The sequence below is a fragment of the Dasypus novemcinctus genome, unplaced genomic scaffold (assembly GCF_030445035.2).
Source record: "Dasypus novemcinctus isolate mDasNov1 unplaced genomic scaffold, mDasNov1.1.hap2 scaffold_124, whole genome shotgun sequence".
Lineage (NCBI taxonomy): Eukaryota > Metazoa > Chordata > Mammalia > Cingulata > Dasypodidae > Dasypus > Dasypus novemcinctus.
Genome location: NW_026688150.1, coordinates 34578 through 58643, shown reverse-complemented (window position 1 = coordinate 58643; position 24066 = coordinate 34578). Strand labels below are relative to the sequence as shown.

At 56.6% G+C, this 24066-nt stretch overlaps 1 protein-coding gene across 1 annotated transcript; it reads left to right on the top strand.

The window, feature by feature from the left end:
- Nucleotides 1-303: 303 nt before the first annotated feature.
- LOC101440847 (ultra-long-chain fatty acid omega-hydroxylase-like) lies at nt 304-23419 on the top strand. The gene is given in 14 exon segments (XM_058292577.1): nt 304-577; nt 2293-2437; nt 9114-9167; nt 9296-9423; nt 9537-9658; nt 13940-14084; nt 14086-14115; nt 14117-14209; nt 16016-16082; nt 16172-16301; nt 19813-19946; nt 20708-20772; nt 21851-21933; nt 23082-23419. Coding segments are annotated over 14 exon segments (1596 nt in total). The 5' UTR covers nt 304-355; the 3' UTR covers nt 23260-23419.
- The last annotated feature ends 647 nt before the right edge of the window (nt 23420-24066 follow it).

The following is a 24066-nucleotide window of genomic DNA, read 5'->3' as shown; positions in this document are numbered from 1 at the left end:
CTGGGCAGCTGGGGTTCACTTCTGCTGGGGAGCCCTGGGAGATGGCGCAGGGCACCCGCCTCAGACCCGGCCCGCACGAGGGGAGAGGGCCTGGGGTCCCGGGCCAGGGGCTCTCGCTCAGTGCCGGCCGCTCCTGAGGGGGCTCCTCGCCGCCCCCCACTTCTGGCCAGCTGTGCTGGGGCAGAGAAGGCGCGGAGGCTGAGAAGCCTTGCCCGTGGGCACAACGCGGGGGAAGCGGGGTGCTGGGGGCCTGGGGCGCACGGTGTCGAGTCCCCGCTGTGGCTTTGTTCGTGGCCCGCAGGCGGCTGGAGGCAGCCCCCGCCAGCGCTGCACGCCGCCGCCGGCTGCCCCCAGGATGCTGCCCGTCGTGGACCGCCTGCTGCGCCTCCTGGGGCTGGAGAAGACGGCGTTCCGCCAGGGCGCCGCGTGCGCCCTCCTCCTCTCCCTGCTCGTCTTCTCTCTCCGCCTGCTGCTGCGGTTCCTGGCGCTCTGCCGGCGCTTGCACCTCACCTGCCGCCGGCTGCGCTGCTTCCCGCAGCCGCCCAGGCGCAGCTGGCTGCTCGGCCACCTGGGCATGGTGAGTGGGGCCGGCGGGGGGGCCGGGCAGGGCCAGGTGCTCGGGAGGGACGCGCCTCCCCGATCCCCTCCGCCAGCTCTCGGGGTGGGGCCACGAGCGTGTTCTGGGGCACGAGATCGGGGCTCAGAGAGGGAAGAGCAGCTTGCCCAAGGTCACACAGCTGGCACGAGGCCGAGCTGACGCTGAAGACGACTCCCTCTCTAATTCCAGGTGGTCACTGCAGCAACTGCTGCGGCATCTGGGAAGTCTGGCTTCTGGGGTCCCTGGGGGGGGGGCCCTGAAGATTTTCTTGTTCCACCCCACCGCCACCATGGTTCCACTGCCTTTCTCCTTGAGGTTTCTGGTGGCGCCAAATCAGGGCAGCCACTGACCCGCGTGTGATTTTGAGCAAGCCATTCCGTCTTCTGAGCAAATAACAAAGGAGAAGAGAATGGGGAGAAACTCGCAGGTTCTTTGGGGTTGAACGTGTCAGTATATGTGAACAATGCGTAACAGAGTAAGCGCATGTATGTATTAATATAACAGTACACATTACTATACATGACATGTACAGTCTGTAACATATGTAAGTGAATAGCGTGTAATAGAAATATTACAATGTATGCTACATAATTACATCATATGTAATATAGTATACACGACAACAGACTCCATAACATAACGCATGCAATCTATAATCTATGTATAACCTACATAACATAATGTATAACATATATGATGCGATACATGTAATATATACATATTATGATTGCAATAATGCAAAGGAATACATAACATATGCAGTGCATATAATGTATACTTTATAACCTATATAATATATAATCTAAAGCAATATGTAGCAACATGCTTTCTAGCACATATACAATATATACTGCACAATAATATAATGTGTAACAGGTATTATATGTAAAAATATATGACTACATAAAACAACCAATATAACAATATATAATCACGTGTTAATATAGTATAGTAATAATATAATAATGTGTCAATATGATAATAATAGTATTTTATTAACATTTTTAACAGTGCTTGGTAAGTGCCAATAATGATCATTATTGTGTTCACGAGTGACTATTTGTATTTCGGTTTTTTTAGCAGATTTTTTAAAGATATATACATCACAAAAAAATGTTACGTTAAAAAATAGAAGAGGTTCCCATATACCCCACCCCGCACCCCTGTCCTCCCACATCAGCAACCTCTCCCGTCCTCGTGGCACGTTCTTTGCGTTTGGTGAAACATCTTGGAGCTGCACCGCGTGGACCATAGTTTACAGTGCAGTAGACACGCCCCCCCAGTCCACCCAGGGGGTGATGGCAGGATATATAACGCCCAGCACCTGACCCCGCAGTATCATTCAGGACAACTCCAAGTCCCGAAAACGCCCCCCCAGCTCACCTCTTCCTCCCTCTCCCTGCCCTCGGCACCTCCCGTGGCCACTGTCTCCACAGCTTCCTGAGCTCCGGCGTTTGCCAGGCCCCTCCCTGGAGCTGTCGCGTCATTATTTCATTAGTTCTTTCCGGGGCCCTCAGATGGCGACTTGATTCTTTCCCCTTTTTCCAGGGAGGACACTGGAGGCTCCGTGAGCTGCGGCCCCCTGTCCACAGCACGGGGTCCTTCTGGGCTTGTGTTGAGGGCAGGGGAGGTGGCGGGATGAGCGGGCTGGGGAAGCCGGAGCTGAGTGCCCCCTCCCTGCCCCTCCCCTGCAGTTCCTTCCGAATGAGGCGGGCCTCCGAGACGAGACCAAGGTGCTGAACGACATGCGTCACGTGCTCCTGTTGTGGATAGGACCCGTCCTGCCGCTGGTGGTTCTGGTGCACCCCGATTACATCAAGCCCCTGATGGGAGCCTCAGGTAGGTGGGCCAGGCCCCTAAGCGATGAGTGATCCCAACCTCCAGCACTCACCTGGGCTTCTAAGCAGATGGGGGAAGGGCCATTTGAGTAGGGTTTTGAAGTAGGAATAGGAGTTCACCAAAGCAGGATGGCTGTCCAGGTGGTGGGGTGTGGCACGGGCAAAAGGGTGACAATGTCTCTGAGTTCTAGGAGCTTTGAGGGGTTGCCCATCCACTTGGAAGTCTGAGCCACGCAGCCCCACCTGCTGACTTGTCACATCACATGGGAGCTATGGAAGGATCGTTTCCCTCTTTTATGGTCCACACATATCCCGAGACACATGCCTGCCACTGTCCGCTTGGCATGCTCTCGCTCATCCTTCAACACCCAGCGCCAGGGGCCCCCTCCACCAGGAAGCCTTCCCTGACTGTCCCCAGGCATTCCATCGCGCCTCTCTGGGCGCTCCTGTTCTCAGTCCTCACCCTTCGGTAGTGGGGCCCTGGCTCCTCAGAGGGGCACCCCCAGGCACATTTGAGAGAGGAGGGGCGGCAAAGAAGGGACTCCAGACATCAGAGGCTCCCTCTCTCCCCAGCAGCAAACACGGCCGGGCTGCTGCGACCCAGCAGCCAAGGGAGAGGAAGGGGCTGCCGTCGCTCACCTCCCCAGCTAGACCCTTGCCGTGCCTCCTGCATTATTGCAAGGAGATGACCAATCCCATCGAGCAGAGGGGTAAACTGAGGCGCAGGGAGAATGACAGCCTCAAGGGATGGGCGCTAGGTGGCCAGGACTCAGCTGGGCTGGCTTTGAACCCCCCCTTCAGCACTTCCTTGCTGTGGGACCCCCGTAATTCATCCCGCCTCCGAGAGCCTCAGGTTCTGATCTGTGAAATGGGGCAGGAGTGACAACCCAAATAAGGCAGGCTGGGGCTTCCACCTTTAAAATGGACTTTCTCTTTAATTAATTAATTAATTAATTTATTTATTTACTTATTTATTTATTTGCTTATTTCTCCTTCCCACCCCCCCAAGTGTCTGCTCTCTGTGTCCATTCGCTGTGTGTTCTTCTGTGTCCGCTTGCATTCTTGTCAGCAGCATGGGAATCTGTGTCTCTCTTTGTTGCGTCGTCTTGCTGTGTCAGCTCTCTGTCTGTGCGGCGCCTCTCCTGGGCAGGCTGCACTTTCTTTCGCGCTGGGCGGCTCTCCTTACGGGGCGCACTCCTTGCGTGTGGGGCTCCCCTAGGTGGGGGACACCCATGCGTGGCACGGCACCCCTTGTGCGGTCCCACACTTTCCCACATTAACAACCCCCTTCATTAGTGTGGTACGTTTGTTACAATTGATGACCGTATTTCGGAGCATTGCCACTAAATGTGGATTATGGTTTACACTGTAGTTTACACTCTCTCCCACCCACTTTTGCAAGTTATGACAAAATGTACAATGGCCCGTGTCCATCCCTGCAGTGTCTTGCAGGACAATTCCGATGTCCTGCACATGCCCCCGTATTACACCTGTTTTTCCCTCAGAACCTCCGGTGGCCACCGCCTCCACGTCGATGATAAAAGCTCTTCCATTGCCAGAATAATTTTCAGTCTGTAGTAGAGTAACAGTGAGTCTCCTCTAGCCCATTGCCCATTCCCCCGTCCTGAGGATTCTGGGATGGTGATGCCCACTCCACCTCTAATTGAGAGGGGGCTGTGATCCCACGGGGCAGATGGATGGAGCGATCTTGCTTGCGGTTGTACACTCTCTGTTCCATGCGATGGTCGTTGCCCCTCATCACCTCCTTGTTGGTTGTCCTGGGTGAGTCCAATGACCTGGAGAGGAGGTGTTGCAGCTCTGCTGAGATTCAGCGTCCAGCTGGCACACGGACAGCCCACTCAGTCTCTTGGACGTCCACCCACTGACTCCAGTGCTGGCCTCTTAATCTCCCCTTCCCGTCCCCCAGGGCACACAGGCCACCCCGTGCCTCCCCCGACCGGAGGAGCCGGCTGGACCGAGAGGGCCAGGGTGGGGCTGTGAGTCAGCGGGAGGCGCCCAGCTCCCAGGGCCCTCCCTCCCTGCGGGCCCGCCCGCCTGGGATCGGGAAAGGCTCCAAACTGCCCGGCTCCGTCGCCCACTGGGCGCCCCCGGGGGCGGGTCGGGGGCACGCCCGGGGGGCTGGCCGCCCTGGCTTCCACCTGGCCCTTTGTGTGGCCGGGCGAGCCACGGTTTCCTCACCTCCCAGTGGGCATTTGAACCAGGGAGCACTGCCGGGAGCGATTAGGTGGAGATGCCTTAGAGAGGCTGAGACGTGATGGGTGAGCTATACCTAGAACTTGATACTTAAAAATGAATTTTTTTTAATTTTAATTTTTTTATTAAATTGTCTTTTTTATAAGGAACATAGATCACACAAAATGCTACATTAAAAAATATAAGAGGGTCCCACATACCCCCCACCCCCTGCTCCTCCCACATCAACAACCTCTTTCATCGCTGTGGCCCATTCGTCGCATTTGGCGCACTTGCTTTTATGCATTTGTTTTCCGCTAATTGAGGCCTGCTGGGAGCTGGGGACTCAGATAGTCATCTCCCAAGTCCTTGACTCCAGTGACCCATAGTTGTAACTGTAGTAATAAATTAAAAAAAAAAAAAAGCCAGAAGTTGGTCAGGTTACACAGAAAAAATTTAGTGAGCAGCTGCTATGTGCCAGGAACACGTCAGCTCATTGAGTCTGTTTTTTTAAACATTTATTTATGTCTCCCCCCCCATTCCCCCCATTGTCTGCTCTCGGTGTCCATTCGCTGTGTGTTCTTCTGTGTCTGTTTGTCTTCTCATTAGGCGGCTCCGGGAACCGATGCTGGGACCTTCCAGAGTGGGAGAGAGGCGCTCACTCTCTTGTGCCACGTCAGTCCCTGTTCTGCTACATCTTCTTATTTTCTCTCCTCTGTGCCTCTTTTTGTTGAGTCATCTTGCTGTGCCAGCTCTCTGCGTCGGGCGGCTCTCCTGTGCGGGGTGGCATTCCTGCGTGGGGTGGCACTCCACGTGGGCCAGCTCGTCCCCACCGGGAGGCCCTGGGCATTGAACCCTGGACCTCCTATATGGTAGGCGGGAACCCAACTGTTTGAGCCACATCTGTTTCCCTCATTGAGTCTTTATAGGGGTGCCCTGTGGCAGGATTCAGCAGATGGGGGAACAAAGGTTCAGAGTGGTACCATGTCTAAGTTTACACAGCCAGTTAGTGGCAGCGCTGGGATTTGAACCTAGATCTGGCCGGCCCAGCTCTCAGGCTTCCATCCACAGTGATATGCAGCTTCCCATGCGATACCTGCTCCTTGCTGGACGCAGTGCGGCTGCTTTTCTTCAATGATTTCTGCCGAGGTGGGAATTACCACTCCATTTTTTGGGACAGGGAAACTGATGGGAGAGACTGCCTGGACACAGTCTCCTGGCATCTGCTGGTCAGGGCTGGGGATGGGGTTGGGAGAGCATGGTTAGGCTCAGGAGGCGGGATTGGAGAAGGCTTCCTGGAGGAGGTGTCAGTGAAGCTGGGCTTCAGAGGATGCATAGGAGTTTGCCAGGTGACGAGTACCAGGTGAGGGGGCCTCCAAGTACAAAGACACAGGTTGTGGGAAAGCGCGGGGGAATGCAGGTGACCTGGGTGGCTGGAAGGAAGGTGATGTGTGGGGAGAAGTGGGGGTTCGATTAAAGGGGGATCTAGGGCTCCTGTACGCCAAGTGAGTGACCCTTGCTTTATCCTGGGGGTGGTCAGGCGCCACGGGAGGTGGCTGAGCAGGGCAGCCACTGGCCGCATATGTGAGTCAGAAGGTTCCCAAAGTGGCCTCCCGGGAGCCCAGGGAGAAGAGGAGCGACTCAGCTCCCACCTCCCTCTCCAATGCCACCTCCTCCAGGAGGCCTGCCCTGCTTGCCAGCAGCCCTTTTCCTGCGCCTGCCTCAGCGCCTGGCGCAGTTTCCTGAGAGCTGCACAGTGTGCCTTCATCCTCCGGGCGGGGCGAGGACTGAGCCGTGTCTGGGCGCCCGTCGTCACCAATGGGTTGTGAGCAGAAGGGAGGAGGAGGAGGCGTGTTGAGGGAGAGGATGAGTGACACATGACTGTGCCACCAGCTGGCCAATTCCTGGGTCTGTGAAGCGGCTGAGTCACGTCCATTAGGTGAAAGTGGTGTCACTTGAGTTTCAGGTACTTCCTTCCTGGGTGTTGGCGCACTCTGTCCCAAATCTGTTAAGTGTGTAGGAGATAATCCACCCGTCCACCCATCCACCCACCCATCCATCCACCCATCCATCCATCCACCCAGCCATCCATCCACCCACCCATCCATCCACCCATCCATCCATCCACCCATCCATCCACCCACCCATCCAGCCACCTATCCACCTATCCACCCATCCACCCATCCAGCTACCCATCCACCTATCCACCTATCCACCCACCCATCCACCATCCACCATCTATCCATCCATCCACTCATCCATCCATCCATCCAGCCACTTATCCACCCAGCCACCCATCTGACCACCCATCCAGCCACCCATCCACCCATCCATCCAGTCACCCATCCTATCCATTTATTCATCTTAACATCTAGCATCTATCAATCTATCTAATTTATCTAATCTCTATCATCTTTTTCTTTCCTTTTCTTTCTTTCTTCCTTCCTACCCATTTATCAAACTAAACATACATTTGTCTATCTATTCATCCACCCATCCATCCATCCTTCTACCATTCATCTACCATTCATCTAAACATGTATCATCTATCTAATCATCTCTTTCTTTCTTTACTTTCTTATCTATCCATTTGTCGAACTAAACATGCATTTGTCTATCCATTCAGTCACCCATCCACCCATCCTCTTATCCATCTACTCCTTTATCTATTCTTCCACCCATACACTTGTCCATCTATCCATCCATCCATCCATTCATCTACCAACTCTCTATCTACCCATCCACTCATTCGTTTATTCTTTCTTCCATCCACCCCTTGGTTGTTTGACTGACTCATCCATTCATTCAATAAACATTTATTTAGCATCAGTATCAGTGATCAAGGGGCTTGTAACTGGGCGTAAATGCTCCAGAGTGATTGGTCGAGGAGGGGGCACATTGAAGCTGAGACCAGAAAGAGGAGGGAAGACTGTGTGAGGCAGACGGCCCCTGATGGATTCAGAGCAGAGCGGGAGCGTGGCCTTTTCCAGGAGCTGGGAACACTTCCTAGAATGTCGAGTATGAGGTGGGCAGAGAACAGAGGTGTCTATGGAGAGGTCTTGGTGAGTTTCGAAGGATGGGTTTTTTTCTTTTATATATGTATATTATTTTTAAAAGATAAATAGATCATAGAAATTTTTATTTATTTTTCTCCTCCCCCCTCCTGCACCCCCACCCTGCTGTTTTTGCTGTCTGTGTCCATTTACTGTGTGACCTTCTGTATCTATTTCTCTTTTATGTCTTCAGAGGGATTCGATCCTGGGGATGTCTGATGGGGAGAGAGGTTCCCCGTCAATTGTGCCACCTCAGCTCCTGTCTCTGTGGCACTTCACCTTGACTCTCCCCTTTGTCTCTTTTCGTTGCATCATCATCTTGCTGCAAGGCTCACTGCATGGGCACTGGCTCACTGCATGGGCACTGGCTCACCACGTGGGCACTCACACTGGCACTGGCTCACCACACAGTCACACTTTCTCTTCTTCTTTTTCACCAGGAGGCCCCAGGGATCGAACTCAGGTCCTCCCATGTGGGAGGCAGAAGCCTTATCACCTGAGTCACATCCGCTTCCCAGAGCCCACAAAATTTACATTAAAAATATATAGGGGATTCCCATATGCCTCACTCTCCACGCCCCCCACGCCCCCCACATCAACCACTTGTTTCATTAGTGGGGCGCGTTCGTTGCAATTGACGAGTACATGTTGGAGCACGGGTACACAGCCTGGGTTAGAGTTTACACTGTAGTTTTCACTCTCCCCCAGTCCATTTGGTAGGGTATGGCAGGATATGCAGTGTCCTGCATCTGTCCCTGCAGTATCATTCAGGACAACTCCAAGTTCCCCAAACACCCCATATCACACCGCTGTTTCCCTCTCCCCGCCCTCAGCAACTCCGGAGGCCGCTGGGAGGACAGGTTTTGAAGGGTGGGCAGAGTAGCTGGGGAAACGGGGAGCTGTGGAGGGTGTGTGAGCAGGGAAGGACAGGCCACATCAGCGAGTGACAAGGCACCCCTGGGGCTAGCATGGGGGACAGACCGGAGAGGGTGAGGTTGGCTTGGGGGACACAAGAGGTGTCATTCAGATGGTCTGAGCTGGCAGAAAAGAGGGGCATGGGCGAGGAGAAGATTCACATTGGGGGTGGAGGGCGAGCTTGAGTGAAGGTCTGGAGGGGAGCGACAGCGTGTAACGAGGGGGTCGTCTGATGCGAGTCAAAGGATGAAGCGAGAGAGGCCGGCGGACGCCTTTAAGGCTAGCTGAACTTGAACTTACTTCTTCCACAAGGGTAGGAGGGCGCCACGGAAGGTTTTTGAGCAAGAGAGGCTCACATTCAGATGAGCAATGTTGCAAGGATCTTTTGGGGCAGGTGGGCGGGATGGACCCGAGGCTGGAGGGGAGAGGTTGGGACCCGAGGCCCAGGAAGGTCACCGCAGAGGTCAAGGGTCAGAGCCCCGTTTCCAGCCACCACCGCCCCTTCCCTCTCCACAGCGGCCCTTGCACCCAAGGACGACCTTTTCTACGGCTTCCTGAAACCTTGGCTGGGTGAGTGCGGGACCGGGGCGCGCGGGGACCAGGGCTTCGGGGAAGGAGGAGCCAGCGCACGGGGGTCCTGGGGGGGGGCTCCGGAGGCCTGGGAGGGGCCCGGCCTGACCCCAGTCTCCCGGGCCCAGGGGACGGGCTGCTGCTGAGCAAAGGGGACAAATGGAGGCGCCACCGCCGCCTGCTCACCCCCGCCTTCCACTTCGACATCCTGAAGCCCTACGTGAAGATCTTCAACCAGTGCACGGACACCATGCACGTGCGTCCCAGGGCGAGCCGGGGGGCCCGGGGGAGGGGACCGGGGCGCCGGCCGGGAGGCGCTGCGTCCCCGCAGGCCCGGGTCACGCGTGCCGCCGCGTCGCTCTCTTCCAGGCCAAGTGGCGGCGGCTGGCCCAGGGCCCCCAGGTCTCCCTCGACATGTTCGAGCACGTCAGCCTCATGACCCTGGACAGCCTGCAGAAGTGCGTCTTCAGCTTCAGCAGCGACTGCCAGGAGTGAGTGCGGCCCCCCCCCCCCGGGACCGCGGCCCCCCGAAACCCCGGGAGCTGGGGAGCCCGTCACGCACGGAGCTGCGGGAAGCCCCCGTCGCCTCTCCCGGCCCGGGCATCCTTGTGTGGGAAAGTGGGCGCCGCCATTCCCTCCCCGGGCCGCGGTGTGGGAATTGAGTGAGACGTGAGCGGATGACTTGGTTTTCTTTTTTTTCACTCAGCAAAGACTAGTTGCTCTTATTCCTCCACGAAGCGCGTGTGTGGTCTTTGGAGAGCGTCCCCCCACTTTCTGAACCCCAGCTTTTCGGTTTGTAAAACAGGAGGACAAACCCTGAGCTCAGCGTGGTTTTTCTTTTTTTAAAAAGATTTATTTATTTATTTATTTCTCTCCCCTCCCCCCTCCACCCCGGTTGTCTGTTCTCTGTGTCTATTTGCTGCGTCTTCTTTGTCTGCTTCTGTTGTGGTTAGCGGCACGGGAATCTGTTTCTTTTTTTGTTGCGTCATCTTGTGTCAGCTCTCTGTGTGTGTTGCGTCATTCCTGGGCAGGCTGCGCTTTCTTTCGTGCTGGGCGGCTCTCCTTACGGGGCGCACTCCTTGTGCGTGGGGCTCCCCTACGCGGGGACACCCCTGCGTGGCACGGCACTCCTTGTGCGCATCAGCATTGTGCATGGGCCAGCTCCACACGGGTCAAGGAGGCCCGGGGTTTGAACCGTGGACCTCCCATGTGGTAGACGGACGCCCTAACCACTGGGCCAAGTCCGCCGCCCCACAGCATGGTTTTAAGGATAAAATGGTGTAGCATTTCAGGACTTGGAGTGCTCCTGGGTGGTGCTGCAGGGACAGATGCTGGACACTGTGTGTCCTGCCATGGCCCACTGGGTGGACTGGGGGAGAGTGTAAACCACAATGTAAACTATAATCCATGAGGTGCAGCAGTGCTCCAAAATGTATTCACCAGATGCAATGAACGTGCCATGATGATGAAAGAGGCTGTTGATGGGGGAGGAGTGGGGTGAGAGGGACCGCTTACATTTTTTGAATGTAACATTACAAAAAAATAGAGGAAAAAAATGGTGTAGCGCCTGCTCTGGCTCAGAGGAGGGGCTCAGGGAACATTTGTAGAATGAACGAATAAAATAACCACTGTCCTTGTTTATTCATTCGTTCATTCATTCATCAGGGATTCACCGTGCACCTACTATGTGCTGGGCTGCAGATACGATGGGGAGCAATAAACCAAGTACCAGCCCCATAGACTTTACAGTCTAAGTGGGGATAGAAGTATAAGGGAGATAAATGGAAAGTTTGTCGCACACAGATAACAAACGGCAAGTTGGTGGCACATAGTAGGGCCTCAACAATGCGCTGCTGACTTTGTTACTCTCGGCCTTGGAGGGATCATTTCCCTTGCATGAGTCAGCGATGGCCTCAGTTGTAATTCATTCATTCAAGAACTATTTATTGAGCACCTACTATGTGCCAGCAGTGAATTAGGTGCTGGGAATACAACGGTTGCTCATTTGGAGCTTATGTTTCTTCCCATTTCATTTGGGTACATCCATAGGAGCGGAATTGCTGAGTCATACGACATCTCGATGTTTAGCCAGTTGAGGAACGGCCAGGCTGTTTTCCCAAAGCAGCTGCACCATTTTACGTTTTCACCAGCCATACGTGAGGGTTCCAGTTTCTCCACATTCTCCCAGCGCTTGTTATCTTTGTCACGACAGCCACCTTCATCCGACTGTGTGGGAAGTGGTATCTCTTTCTGGTTTTGGTTTGCCTTTCTCTGATGACCAATGATGACTCGAATGACTAATGAGCATCTTTCCATATGCCTATTGGCCATGCGGAGAAGTGTCCATTCTGATCCTTCTTTGCTCATTCTAAAAATAATTTTAAACTTTTTTTATCTTGGAATACTTTTTTTAGATTTTATTTTTTAGATTTATAGAAAAAAATTAAGCAGATAGTACAGAGAATTCTCCTATATCCCCTTTCCCCCCAATTTTTCCTATCATTAACATCTTGCCTTAGTGTGGTACACTTGTTAGAATTAATGAACCGATATTTGCACAATATTAATTGTTAACATCCATAGTCTAATGCCATTGTTCATTCTGTACAAGTCTATGGATTTCAGCGAGTGCAGCATGTCAAGCATACACTGTTACGGAATCATGTAGAGTAGCGTCACCGTCTCCAAAAGCCCTTTATCGTATCAGTTTATCCCTCCTCCTCACCCCACCCTCTCAGACTCCTGGCAACCATTGGTCTTTTTATTTTTTCACGCATGACATACTATTTTTTGAGAATACAGGGTTCTTTGGGTTGCCTTTTTATTTTCAGGAGGTCCGGGCAATTGAACCCAGGACTTAGTACATGAGAAGCAGCCTCTCAACCACTGAGCTACATCCACTCCCCAATGAGAGGGTTTTTTTCCCTGTTTGTTTGTTTGTAGGAGGTCACGGGGTGTCAAACTAGGAACTCGCACATGGAAAGCAGGTGCTCAACCGCTGGAGCTCCATCTGCTCCCTTGATTGCCTTCCTAACAAATTTTTGTCTTTTTAAAAAGATTCATAATAAGTAAAAAAAAAAATAAATCTTTAAATGAAAGATATGTAGATCTCAAAAAGTGTTATATTAAAAAATATAAGAGATTCCCATATAACCTTTTTTTTAAAGATTTGTTTTATTTATTTTTCTCCCCACCCCCCCATTGTCTGCTCTCTTGTGTCCATTCGCCATGTGTGTTCTTCTCTGTCTGCTTGCACTCTCGGTGGCACCTGGAATCTGTGTCTTTTTTTAAATTTTTAAAAAATTTATTTTATTTTATTTTATTTTTTTGAAGATTTATTTATTTATTTATTCCACCCCACCCCACCCCGGTTGTCTGTTCTCTGTGTCTATTCGCTGCATCTTCTCTGTCCACTTCTGTTGTTGTCAGCGGCACAGGAATCCGTGTTTCTTTTTGTTGTGTCATCTTGCTATGTCAGGTCTCCATGTGTGAGGCACCATTCCTGGGCAGGCTGCACTTTCTTTCATGCTGGGCGGCTCTCCTTACGGGGCGCACTCCTTGCGCGTGGGGCTCCCCTACGCGGGGACACCCCTGCGAGGCAGGGCACTCCTGACACCCCTGCGAGGCAGGGCACTCCTTGCGTGCATCAGCAGTACACGTGGGCCAGCTCCACACGGGTCAAGGAGGCCCGGGGTTTGAACTGTGGACCTCCCGCGTGGTAGACAGACGCCCTAACCACTGGGCCAAGTCCGCCGCTCTGTGTCTATCTTTGTTGCGTTATCTTGCTGTGTCTGCTCTCCGTGTGTGCTGGGCCACTCCTGCGTGGGCTGCGCTTTTCTCCCACGGGGCAGATCTCCTTATGAGGCGCAGTCCTTGCGCGTGGGGCTCCCCTACGTGGGGGCACCCGTGCGTGGCAGGGCACTCCTTGCCCGCATCAGCGCTGCGCGTGGGCCAGCTCCACACGGGCCAGGAGGCCTGGGGCTTGAACTCTGGACCTCCCATGTGGTAGGCGGACGCTCTATCCGTTGAGCCACTTCTGCTTCTCCCATGTAACCTTCTTAAGGTTGCGTGTTCAGAGTTCTTGATACATTCCAGCTACAAGCCCCTCAGTAGATGCACGATGTGCAAGCTCTTCTCCCGCTGTGGGTAAGAGCAGTGTGGCTACCCCGTCGCTCCATCCCTCCGGGGCTCTCCTTGCGCCCTCCCCGCCGGGGAGAGGAGGCTGGCCGTGGCCCGGGCTCTGTGGCTACCCCGTCGCTCCATCCCTCCGGGGCTCTCCTTGTGCCCTCCCCCGCTGGGGAGAGGAGGCTGGCCTGGGCCCGGGCTCTGTGGCTACCCCGTCGCTCCATCCCTCCGGGGCTCTCCTTGCGCCCTCCCCGCTGGGGAGAGGAGGTTGGCCTGGGCCCGGGCTCTGTGGCTACCCCCGTCGCTCCATCCCTCCAGGGCTCTCTCTGCGCCCTTCCCGCTGGGGAGAGGAGGCTGGCCGTGGCCCGGGCTCTGTGGCTACCCCGTCGCTCCATCCCTCCGGGGCTCTCCTTGTGCCCTCCCGGCTGGGGAGAGGAGGCTGGCCGTGGCCCGGGCTCTGTGGCTACCCCGTCGCTCCATCCCTCCGGGGCTCTCCTTGCGCCCTCCCCGCCGGGGAGAGGAGGCTGGCCTGGGCCCGGGCTCTGTGGCTACCCCGTCGCTCCATCCCTCCAGGGCTCTCCTTGCGCCCTCCCCGCCGGGGAGAGGAGGCTGGCCGTGGCCCGGGCTCAGGCCCTGCTCCCCCGCAGGAAGATGAGCGACTACATCGCGGCCATCGTGGAGCTCAGCGCGCTGGTCGTGCGGCGCCAGTACCGGCCCCTGCACTACCTGGACTTGGTCTACTACCGCTGCGCGGACGGGCGCCGGTTCCGCCGGGCCTGCGACACGGTGCACCCGCTTCACCAGCGACGTGGTCCACGGGCGGGCGGCGCGCGCTGCACCAGCAGGGCAAGGACACCTGGCTGCGGGCGCGGCGCGGCAAGGCGCTGGACTTCATCGACGTGCTGCTCCTGGCCCGGGTGAGCCGGGGCCCCCTCGCCTGGCGCTGAGCGCCCCCCGCGCGGCCTGCTGACCTCCCAGCGGGTGGGATGCAGTCAGGTGCAGCGCGGAGATGAGATACGGGACCCCAAAGACAGGGCGCACCTGCGGGGAGGCGGGGTCAGTCTCGGGAGGTGCTTCTGTGGATTTTATTTTCCCCTTAAACTTAAAAAAAAAAAATGTTTTTTAGGTGGTACTGGGGATCGAACCCAGGACCTCGTACGTAGGAGGCAGGCGCTCAACCACTTGGGCGTCCCTTCAACTCTTAGTTTTGGAATCATGTCGAACTTACGGGGCGGTTGGAAATATCATACAACATCCAGACAGAGAACTTCAGCGTACCGCGCCCCACACCCCAATTTTAATGTTTGCCACATTAGCCATGTCATTCTATCACCTATCTACCTACCAATCATCTATCCATGCATCTGTCCCTATCTATCTATCTTTCTATCCATCCATCCATCTATCTGCCCGTCCATCCATCATCTATCCATCTATCCATCATCTACCTAGATTCTTCATCCATCCGTTTCTAAATCTACCAATCCATCTATATCTCTCCATTAATTCATCCATCTGTCCATGCTTCCAAACATTCATCATTTATCTATCATCTATCTATCATCTCTCTTCTTTCTATCTGTTCATCCATTTATCTATCAATATATCTTTCATAATCTATCCATCCATCCCTTCATTGATCTAACTATCTAGCATCTACTTTTCTATCTACCCATCCATCCATCATCCATTCATCCATTTATAGATCAATTAACCTATGTAACTGTCAAGCTTATAAACATTGGAGAGTACATTGTTTCCATCCTGCTCCTTGAACACATAGGACTTCCATGTACGTTTCCCAAGAGCAGGTGTAGCCACCTCTCGCAGCCATCAGGTGCAAGAACGTCCGTGCAAGTGTCTGAGCAGCACTTGGCTCTGGATTTGGGTGGTCGTGGATCCGATATAGGTTCTAGCGCTTCCTGGGTGTTGGACCTTGGTCCTGTAACTGCACTCTGTGAGCCTCACTTTCCTCATTTATCACCTGGTGATTTTTTGTTTTTTTTTGTTTTGTTTTAATAATTTACTTGAGTAATGTCTTTTTAAAAATTTTTATTTATTTTCAAAATTTCTCTCCCCTACCGCCCCCGCCCCCCCCGAGTTGTCTGCTCTCTGTGTCTATTTGCTGCGTCATCTTCTTGGTCCGCTTCTGTTGTTGTCAGTGGCATGGGAATCTGTGTCTCTCTTTGCTGCGTCATCTTGCTGCGTCAGCTCTCTGTGTGTGCGGCGCCATTCCTGGGCAGGCTGCACTTTCTTTTGCGCTGGGCGGCTCTCTTTACGGGGCGCACTCCTTGCGTGTGGGGCTCCCCTATGTGGGGGACACCCCTGCATGGCAGGGCACTCCTTGCGCGCATCAGCACTGCGCATGGGCCAGCTCCACACGGGTCAAGGAGGCCTGGGGTAGACGGACGCCCTCACCACTGGGCCAAGTCCGCTTCCCTATCACGTGGTGTTAATAAAACCTGATCCCAAGCTTGTTGTCAGGCATCCAGCTGGACACTTGGTGTTAGATGCTGCTTGAGAAATTTGAGCTCCTTCTTCTCCTCTCCTGGTGCTCTCCTGCCCCCTCTCTCCATCATCCACGTGCATGCCTCCATCTACGTGGACGACTTCCCCCTCGCGGCTTGGCTGAAGCGAGGGGGCCAGCATCTGCCTCTGAAGAGGCCTCCAGGGTGCAGAGGGCGGGATCGAGTGGGCTGAGCGTTCTCTCTTGTCCGTTCCAGGACGAAGATGGGAAGGAGCTGTCGGATGAGGACATCCGGGCTGAGGCTGACACCTTCATGTTCGAGGGTGAGGACGTGGGGGAGGCGGGGGGCTGGGGGGAGGGGGCCCGCTGATTGAAGACGGCGTCTCCACCCGAGCCCCTCGCCCGCCCTCAGGTCACGACACAACCTCCAGCGGCCTCTCGTGGCTGCTGTTCAACTTGGCCAAGTATCCGGAGTACCAGGAGAAGTGCCGGGAGGAGATTCAGGAAGTGCTGAAAGGCCGAGAGCTGGAGGAAGTGGAGTGGTCAGTTCAGAGTCCGGGGCTTGAGGGGTCCAGGTCCCGAGAGAGGTCGGAGCCTTGGGTGTGAATCTCTGCTCCACCCTTGATTGACTGTGGGACTTCAGTCAAGTCCCTAAGCTTCCTGAACTCCAACTACTGATGAATAGTCTTGCCTCATAATGCAAGAGTTCTTAAAGTGACTCAGTCAGCGCTTGTTGCAATAATGCCGCATAACAAACATCCCCAAGCACAGTGGTTTATAAGAAGCCTTTGTTTCTTGCTCACAGCTCTGTGCATAGGCTCTTGCTGCTGGGTTAGATTTGCTTCCAAACAGAGGGTAGGGTTCAGGTAAGTTCCATGCAGCTCCTCACTCTCCCGGGACATGCAGTTACCATGTGCGTGTACTTCTTGCAGCAGATTCCAGGCACGCAAAAAGCCACCCGCCTCTGCTCGCATCCTCACATTCCAGGGGCCAAAGCAATCCCTAGCGCCAAGCCCTCCATGCATGAGGCAGGAAATGCAGTCCACCCACTTGACTGCAGGGCACTTCAGAGTCACACGGTGAAGGGCATGGGTGCGTCTTGGAGAACAGGGAGACCTGGGAACGATAATCCCATCTACCTCAGATGTGTGTAGTGGATTATTGCTAGGTGTTTCAGTTTGCTAAAAGCTGCTGGGAGCAATGTACCGGAAATGGGTTGGTTTTTACAATGAGGATTTATTAGATTAAAAGCATACGGTCCCGAGGCCGTGAAAGTGTTCAAATCAGGGCATCCTCAGAGATCTTTTCTCTTCCCGCTGTGGCTGTGGGCAATCAGGCCTGCGGGGTCGTCTTCTCCTCTCTCTCTCTCCTCTGGACGTTGTTGCTTCCAACTTCTGGCTAAAGTGGCTCCTCTCATCTTCTGTGTTCCCCTGATTATAACTTCTGGGCTCCTCTCTGTCCCGGCAGCTATTTTTTTTCTTATTCTTTTCTGCAGCTTTTTATTCCTCCATTTATAAAGGACTCCCTGGGTCACACGATCTCGTCAATGGCCCTTAACGGAAGTAATAGAATCACAAGGTCCCTACAAGAGGTCTGCAAGCACAGGAATGGTTTAGCTTTGGGAACGGGATTTGCGGAGTGGGTGTAGCTCAGTGGTTGGTGCCTGCCTCTCGTACACGAGGTCCCTGGGTTCAATTCCCAGTGCCTCCTTAAGCAACAAAGAAATAGGATTTTCTGGGGTCCACAAAAGCTTTAAACAGGATTTTTTTGGGTCCACAAACGCTCCCACACTGAGGGATGCAAAGAAAGACACGGCTTTCAATAGCATTGGCCTGCGCAGTGAGCAAATTATTATTTTCAGTTTTCTCTCATCTTTTCAGATTATGGCCTTCGAGAGACACTCTCGGTTTGGCACTGCTGGGTCCCGAACCCCTTGCGAATCCTTGCTCATCTTTAAAAAAACATAATTTATTAATATGATTATTTTTTGAGGTGGTAGTGGGGATTGAACCCGGGACCTCGTACATGTGAAGCAGGTGCTCAACCACCGAGCTACCCCTGCTCCCCATAATCTGCCTTGTTAATGGAGGGAAAAGATGCCTGAGGAGTGGAGAGTTGGGCAGGCGACGTGTCTGACCAGAATTTGGCAGCACTTCTGTTTTCCAGTAGCGTTTATGTTTGTATCCCCTTTGCGGTGGGGATGCCATTCGCCCTTGATGGCAGTTTCTTTGACAGGACAGTTAAGCCTGTGCCTTAAAGAAAACTCATGAGATAATGACTGAAGTGTCGTGATTAATCTAATTTGGGGTCCTGAAGTCCAAAGGAAGAAACTTAATTAGTAAATAATGATATTGGGAGAGGATGCAACAGGTTCTTGTTTATTTCTCTCCTTCCCTCCCCCCCGCCCCCCGACATTGTCTGCTCTCTGCTCCATTCGCTGTGTGTTCTTCTGTGTCTGCTTGTCTTCTCTCTAGGTGTTTCCAGGAACAGATCCTGGGACCTTTTCGAGTGGGAGAGAGGCGATCGCTCTCTTGTGTCACCTCAGCTCCCTGGTCTGCTGCGTCTCTGATTGTCTCTCCTCTGTGTCTCTTTTCTTGGTGTATTGCTGCGCCGGCTCTCTGCGTGGGCCAGCACTCCTGCGTGGGGCAGCACTCCACGCAGGGCAGCCCCCCGTGCGGGCCAGCTCGCCTTCACCAGGGGGCCCTGGGCCTCGAACCCTGGACCTCCCATATGGTAGCCGGGAGCCCAGCTGCTTGAGCCGCATCTGCTTCCCTGCTCTGGTTTTTAAATACTGAAATTGATACAGTGTTGCTGCTCTGTCCTGGCCCTCCACCCCCTACCCCCAAGGGAACCCCCTAATAGCAGTTAAAGGGTTGGTGCAATTTGCTAAAAGCTGCTGGGAGCAATAGAGCAGAAATGGGCTGGCTTTCCAAATGGGGATTTATTCGGGTAAGAGCTGACATTCGAGCCTGTGCAAGGGTCCAAGTGAAGGCGTCTCCAGGACATGCTTTCTCCCGGGCGGCAGCTGCGGTCGCTCAGGCAGAGGGTCGTGTCCCTCGGCTCTCCCCTCCCCTCCAGCCCTCCTTGCTTTCAGCTTCTGGCCGCGGGGGCTCCCCTCAGCTCCTGTGTTCTGTTGATTTCAGCTCCTGACTCCCGGGGGCTGCTCTCTCCATTTCAGGGTTCCTCTTTCTCTCTGCAGCTTTTCCCTGCCCTGTGTCTGTGGCTTTTTATTCCTCCTTTTTTTTTTTCCCAAAGATTTATTTATTTATTTCTCTCCCCTCCCCTCTCTCCCCCCGTGCCCTGGTTGTCTGTTCTCTGTGTCTATTTGCTGCATCTTCTTTGTCCGCTTCTGTTGTCACCGGCACAGGAATCTGTGTTTGTCTTTCTTGCGTCATCTTGTGTGTCAGCTCTCCGTGTGGGCGGCGCCATTCCCGGGCAGGCTGCACTTTCTTTCGCGCTGGGCGGCTCTCCTTGCGGGGCGCACTCCTTGCGCGTGGGGCTCCCCTACGCGGGGACACCCCTGTGTGGCACAGCACTCCTTGCGCGCATCAGCGCTGCGCATGGGCCAGCTCCACACGGGTCAAGGAGGCCTGGGGTTTGAACCCTGGACCTCCCGTGTGGTAGACGGACGCCCTGACCACTGGGCCAAGTCCGCTTCCCTATTCCTCCTTTTATAAAGGACTCCAGTAAGAGGCTCAAGACCTGCTCTGGGTCCCCCAGTCTAATCAAAGTCCCTTAGCTGAGGGTAATTTAATGTAAAGGTTGCACCTGCCATGGGTTTCCATGCACGGGTGTGGATTGGCCCCAGGGACATGATTTCCCGGGGGTCCGCCACAGCTGCCAGTCGCCACGAGGCTCTGTGCTGGGCGCCGGGAGGCCCTCCCCACCGCCAGAGCTCGTCTGCGTGGCCGGCGCTGGCCTGGCACCCCGAGCGTTGGCGGGAGGCGCCAGGGGCGAGTGTGGCATCCCGGGGTCCCTTCCCAGCTGCACCCGAGAGTGTGGGTGTGTGGGGGGCAGGGGGTCGCCGTGCTCACAGCGCCCCTGCCTCCCCAGGGACGACCTCGCGCAGCTGCCCTTCACCACCATGTGCATCAAGGAAAGCCTGCGCCAGTACCCCCCGGTGACGCTCGTCTCGCGCCGCTGCACGGAGGACGTCAAGCTCCCGGACGGCCGCGTCATCCCCAAAGGTGCCCGCCGGCCGGGCCTGCCCCGGGGCAGCGGCCCTGCAGATGGGGCGGCGCGCTGCTTCTGGGGAGAGGGAGGTGGCACCAGAGTGGCAGGGCCGCGGGGTTGGGTGGCCCAGGCGTGCGTGCGTGAGGGCCGTGGAGGAGCGCTGGGTGCGGTGGAAGGGAAGGGGTGGGGGTCCTGATACCGCAGGTGTGTGGGTTGGACGGTGCCCTGGACACCAAGCTCTGGGCTGGGGGGGGCATCTAGAAGCGAAGGCCCTTGAGTAGCACCCAGTCTGGGGGCCGGAGAGCCAGGCACAGATTCCCTGGGGGCCCGGGGTGGGCTAAAGGAAGGGACGGGGCCGGGAGGAGCCCAAAGGATGGCGTGATGGCTCTGTCTGGGGGAGGAGGTCCGGGAGGGCTTCCTGGAAGAAGCCACCTTGGAGGCGAGAGGTTGTGGAGCAGGGCCTCAGGAAGGATTTGAGCGCCGGCTCGAGGCCCCTGGACTTGTTCCCGAAGGCAGCGGGGAGCCACGGAAGGTGTTTGAGCTGAGGAGGATCAGTGCCAGGTCTGTGTGTGAGCGAGATCCCCGTAGGGCTAGAGAGAAGGCGACGGGGACCTGCCCAGGGAGAGGCAGGGGGAGTGTGGGGGATAGGAGGAAATTTCAGAGACGGACGGGAAGGAAGCGGGGGCGCGGGGGTCTTGGGAACACAGTGCCCTGAGGGAGAGCCGGGCAGGGGCTCTCCGAGGAGGCCCTGGCTGGACCCCGACCTTCCCCACAGGAATCATCTGCCTGGTCAGCATCTATGGGATCCACCACAACCCCACCGTGTGGCCGGACTCCAAGGTGAGCGAGCTCCCCGGTGCCCTGGGCTCTCCCCTCCCTCCCTGACCCCAGAAAGCCAGAGCAGGGCGGGGCGCAGGCCCGAGTGCCCCCTCACCCCCCCCAAAATTGCCCACCCATTCATTTTTTTTAAAAAAGATTTATCTCTCTCCCCTCCCCTTGCATTCTTGTCCACTTGCATTCTTGTCAACGGCACGGGAATCTGTGTCTCTTTGTTGCGTCATCTTGCTGTGTCAGCTCTCCGTGTGTGCGGTGCCGCTCCTGGGCGGGCTGCGCTTTTTCCACGCTGGGTGGCTCTCCTTGCAGGGCGCACTCCTTGCGCGTGGGGCTCCCCTGCGTGGCACGGCACTCTTTCCGCGCTTCAGCACTGCGCGTGGGCCAGCTCCACACGGGTCAGGGGACCTGGGTTCGAACCCTGGACCTCCCATGTGGTAGGCGGACGCTCTATCCCTTGAGCCAAGTCCGCTTCCCCCATTCATTGTTCATTCACTAAGTCGACAAGTATTTACTGAGCACCTGCTGTGTGCCAGCCTCTGGGCTGGGCATGGACCAGAAAATGGACACTGAGATGTCCTTGTGGGGCTCCCGGTGTAGCACAGGGACAAATAACCAGGAAATAAAGACGTGAGATCATTTCCAATATTGATCAATACAACCAAGGAAGTACAGCGTGGGGCTGGGGCGGGCACTGGAGCTCGGGTGGCTGGGAAAGGACTTGCCAAAGAAGAGACGTTTGGGCGGGGACTCGAAGGGCAGGTAACAACGGCGAGGTGGCGCGTGTTCCAAGCAGAGTAGACGGCAGGTGCAAAGGTCCTGAGGCAGGAAGGAGTCTGGTGTGCGCGAGCGGTGGAGGCAGCGGGGGAGGTCGGATGGAAGCGCGGGGGCTTGGGGGGGTGGATAAGGGAAGGAGGGCCGGGCGCGTGGTTGATGGGGAGCTCGCCCTCCCACGCGCCCCTCTCCCACCTCGCGGCTCCGCTCGCGGTTCGCTCCCTCCAGCTGGGCGGGTACCCGGCGGCTGCGGGCGGGGCTCGGGCTGCGGTGGGAGGGGCGCGGACTCACCCCAGGTTGCCCCCGCCCGCAGCTGTTCAACCCCTACCGCTTTGACCCCGACAAGCCGCAGCAGCGCTCGCCCTTGGCCTTCGTGCCCTTCTCCGCGGGACCCAGGTGACGCCTCCATCTGCCCCTGCCCCGCCAGGTGTGGGAGGCCCTGGAGGCGGGGGGAGGGCCCTTGGGGGCTGGGGCCACTTGCTTTGTGCCAGCCCCGTGCCTGCCTTCTGCCAAGAGGCCCCCCGCTCAAGCTCTGCCTTAGCAGCCCCACTGTGCAGGTATTAAGCGCCCACTGTGTGCCTGGATCCACACGCTCGCAAGGGCTCTGGGCTGCCACTGCCCGCGTTTTACAGACGGGGAAACTGAGGCTCAGCGAGTGAGGTCATTTCCCACACACGCAGCTAGAAAGGGGCACCGCCAGGATTCCAACTCCCGACCCCCAGGTCACAGCCTTTCAGCGGTCCCTGGGACGGCATCGCCACCCTCCCCTAGCCCAGGACTCATTTTATTATATATAAATATATTTTAATTTTAAAAGAAGCTTTAAATCACAAAGAAAGTATAAGGGGATGTCCATACGCCCCACGTCCTTCCCCTCCCACACTTCCGCACATTAACCGCACGCTTCCTTAGTGTGGCGTTTGTTACCGTTGATGGCCACATGTCGAAGCGCTGCTACTATGGACTGCAGTTTACGTTACAGTTCACACTCTGTCCCACGCAATTTTGTAAGTTGTGACAAAATGCACAGTGGCCTGCATCTGTCACTGCAAGGTCATGCAGGGCAACTCCAATGTCCCGAAAATGCCCCCCTATTACACCTTTTCTTCCCTCTCCCATCCCGCAGAACCTCTGGTGGCCACTGCCTTGACATCAGTGCTGAGAATTCTGGAATGCCAGAATATTCTAGTAATACACATTACCACAATAATGTAGGTTATGTAGAATAACAACACATTACTGGACTAGCTAGAATAATGTCTGCGTGGGATAGTAATAAGGCTACTTAGCCCAGGGTTCCGGCCCGATCTTGAGGATTTGGCGACGCGCACTCTGCTTCTAGATGGGAGGGCTCAGCGCCCCGGGGCGGATGCGTGCAGCTCCTGCCTGCGCTGCAGACGCTCTGCTCCTGGGGCGGCTGTTGCCACCATCCTCTCCCTGTGAGTGCCCCGGGGGGCCTGGGCGCATTTCAGAGCGCGCGCGCGGGTGTGGGCCCCCCGCCTGCGCAGCGCCTGGGCCTGAGGCCCGCGTGCTCCTTCCTCCAGGAACTGCATCGGGCAGAGCTTCGCCATGGCCGAGATGCGCGTGGTGGTGGCGCTGACGCTGCTGCGCTTCCGCCTGAGCGTGGACCGGACGCGCAAGGTGCAGCGGAAGCCCGAGCTCATCCTGCGCACGGAGAGCGGCATCTGGCTCAACGTGCAGCCGCTGCCGCCGCGGGCCTGAGCGGGAGCGCGGGCGGAGCTCCGCGCCCAGGCCCCGCCCCGAGCGCCCAGGCCCCGCCCCGAGCGCCCAGGCCCCGCCCCGAGTGCCCAGGCCCCGCCCCGAGCACCGCGGGCCCCGCCCCAGGACAGCCCAGGCCCCGCCCCAGGACAGCCCAGGCCCCGCCCCGAGCACCCAGGCCCCGCCCTGAGTGCCGCAGGCTCCGCCCCAGGACAGCCCAGGCCCCGCCTCGAGCGCCGCGGGCCCCGCCCCAGGACAGCCCAGGCCCCGCCCCGAGCGCCCAGTCTCCGCCCCAGGACAGTGCAGGCCCCGCCCCGAGTGCCGCGGGTCCCGCCCCGAGCACCCAGGCCCCCGCCCCGAGCACCCAGGCCCCGCCCCGAGCACCCAGGCCCCTCCCCAGGACAGCCCAGGCCCCGCCCCGAGCACCGCGGGCCCCGCCCCAGGAGAGCCCAGGCCCCGCCCCAGGACAGCCCAGGCCCCGCCCCTAGTGCCGCGGGCCCCGCCCCAGGACAGCCCAGGCCCCGCCCCAGGACAGGACAGGCCCCGCCCCGAGCACCCAGGCCCCGCCCTGAGTGCCTCAGGCTCCGCCCCAGGACAGTCCAGGCCCCGCCTCGAGCGCCACGGGCCCCGCCCCAGGACAGCCCAGGCTCCGCCCCGAGTGCCCAGGCCCCGCCCCAGGAAAGCCCAGGCCCGCCCCCAGGCTGGGAAGATGCGGGCCACGCCCCCTCGGAAAGCCCTGGACCTTCCTCCAGGCCAGGAGGGCACGGGCCACGCCCCTCCGACGGCCCAGGCTCCGCCCCCAGGCCAGGA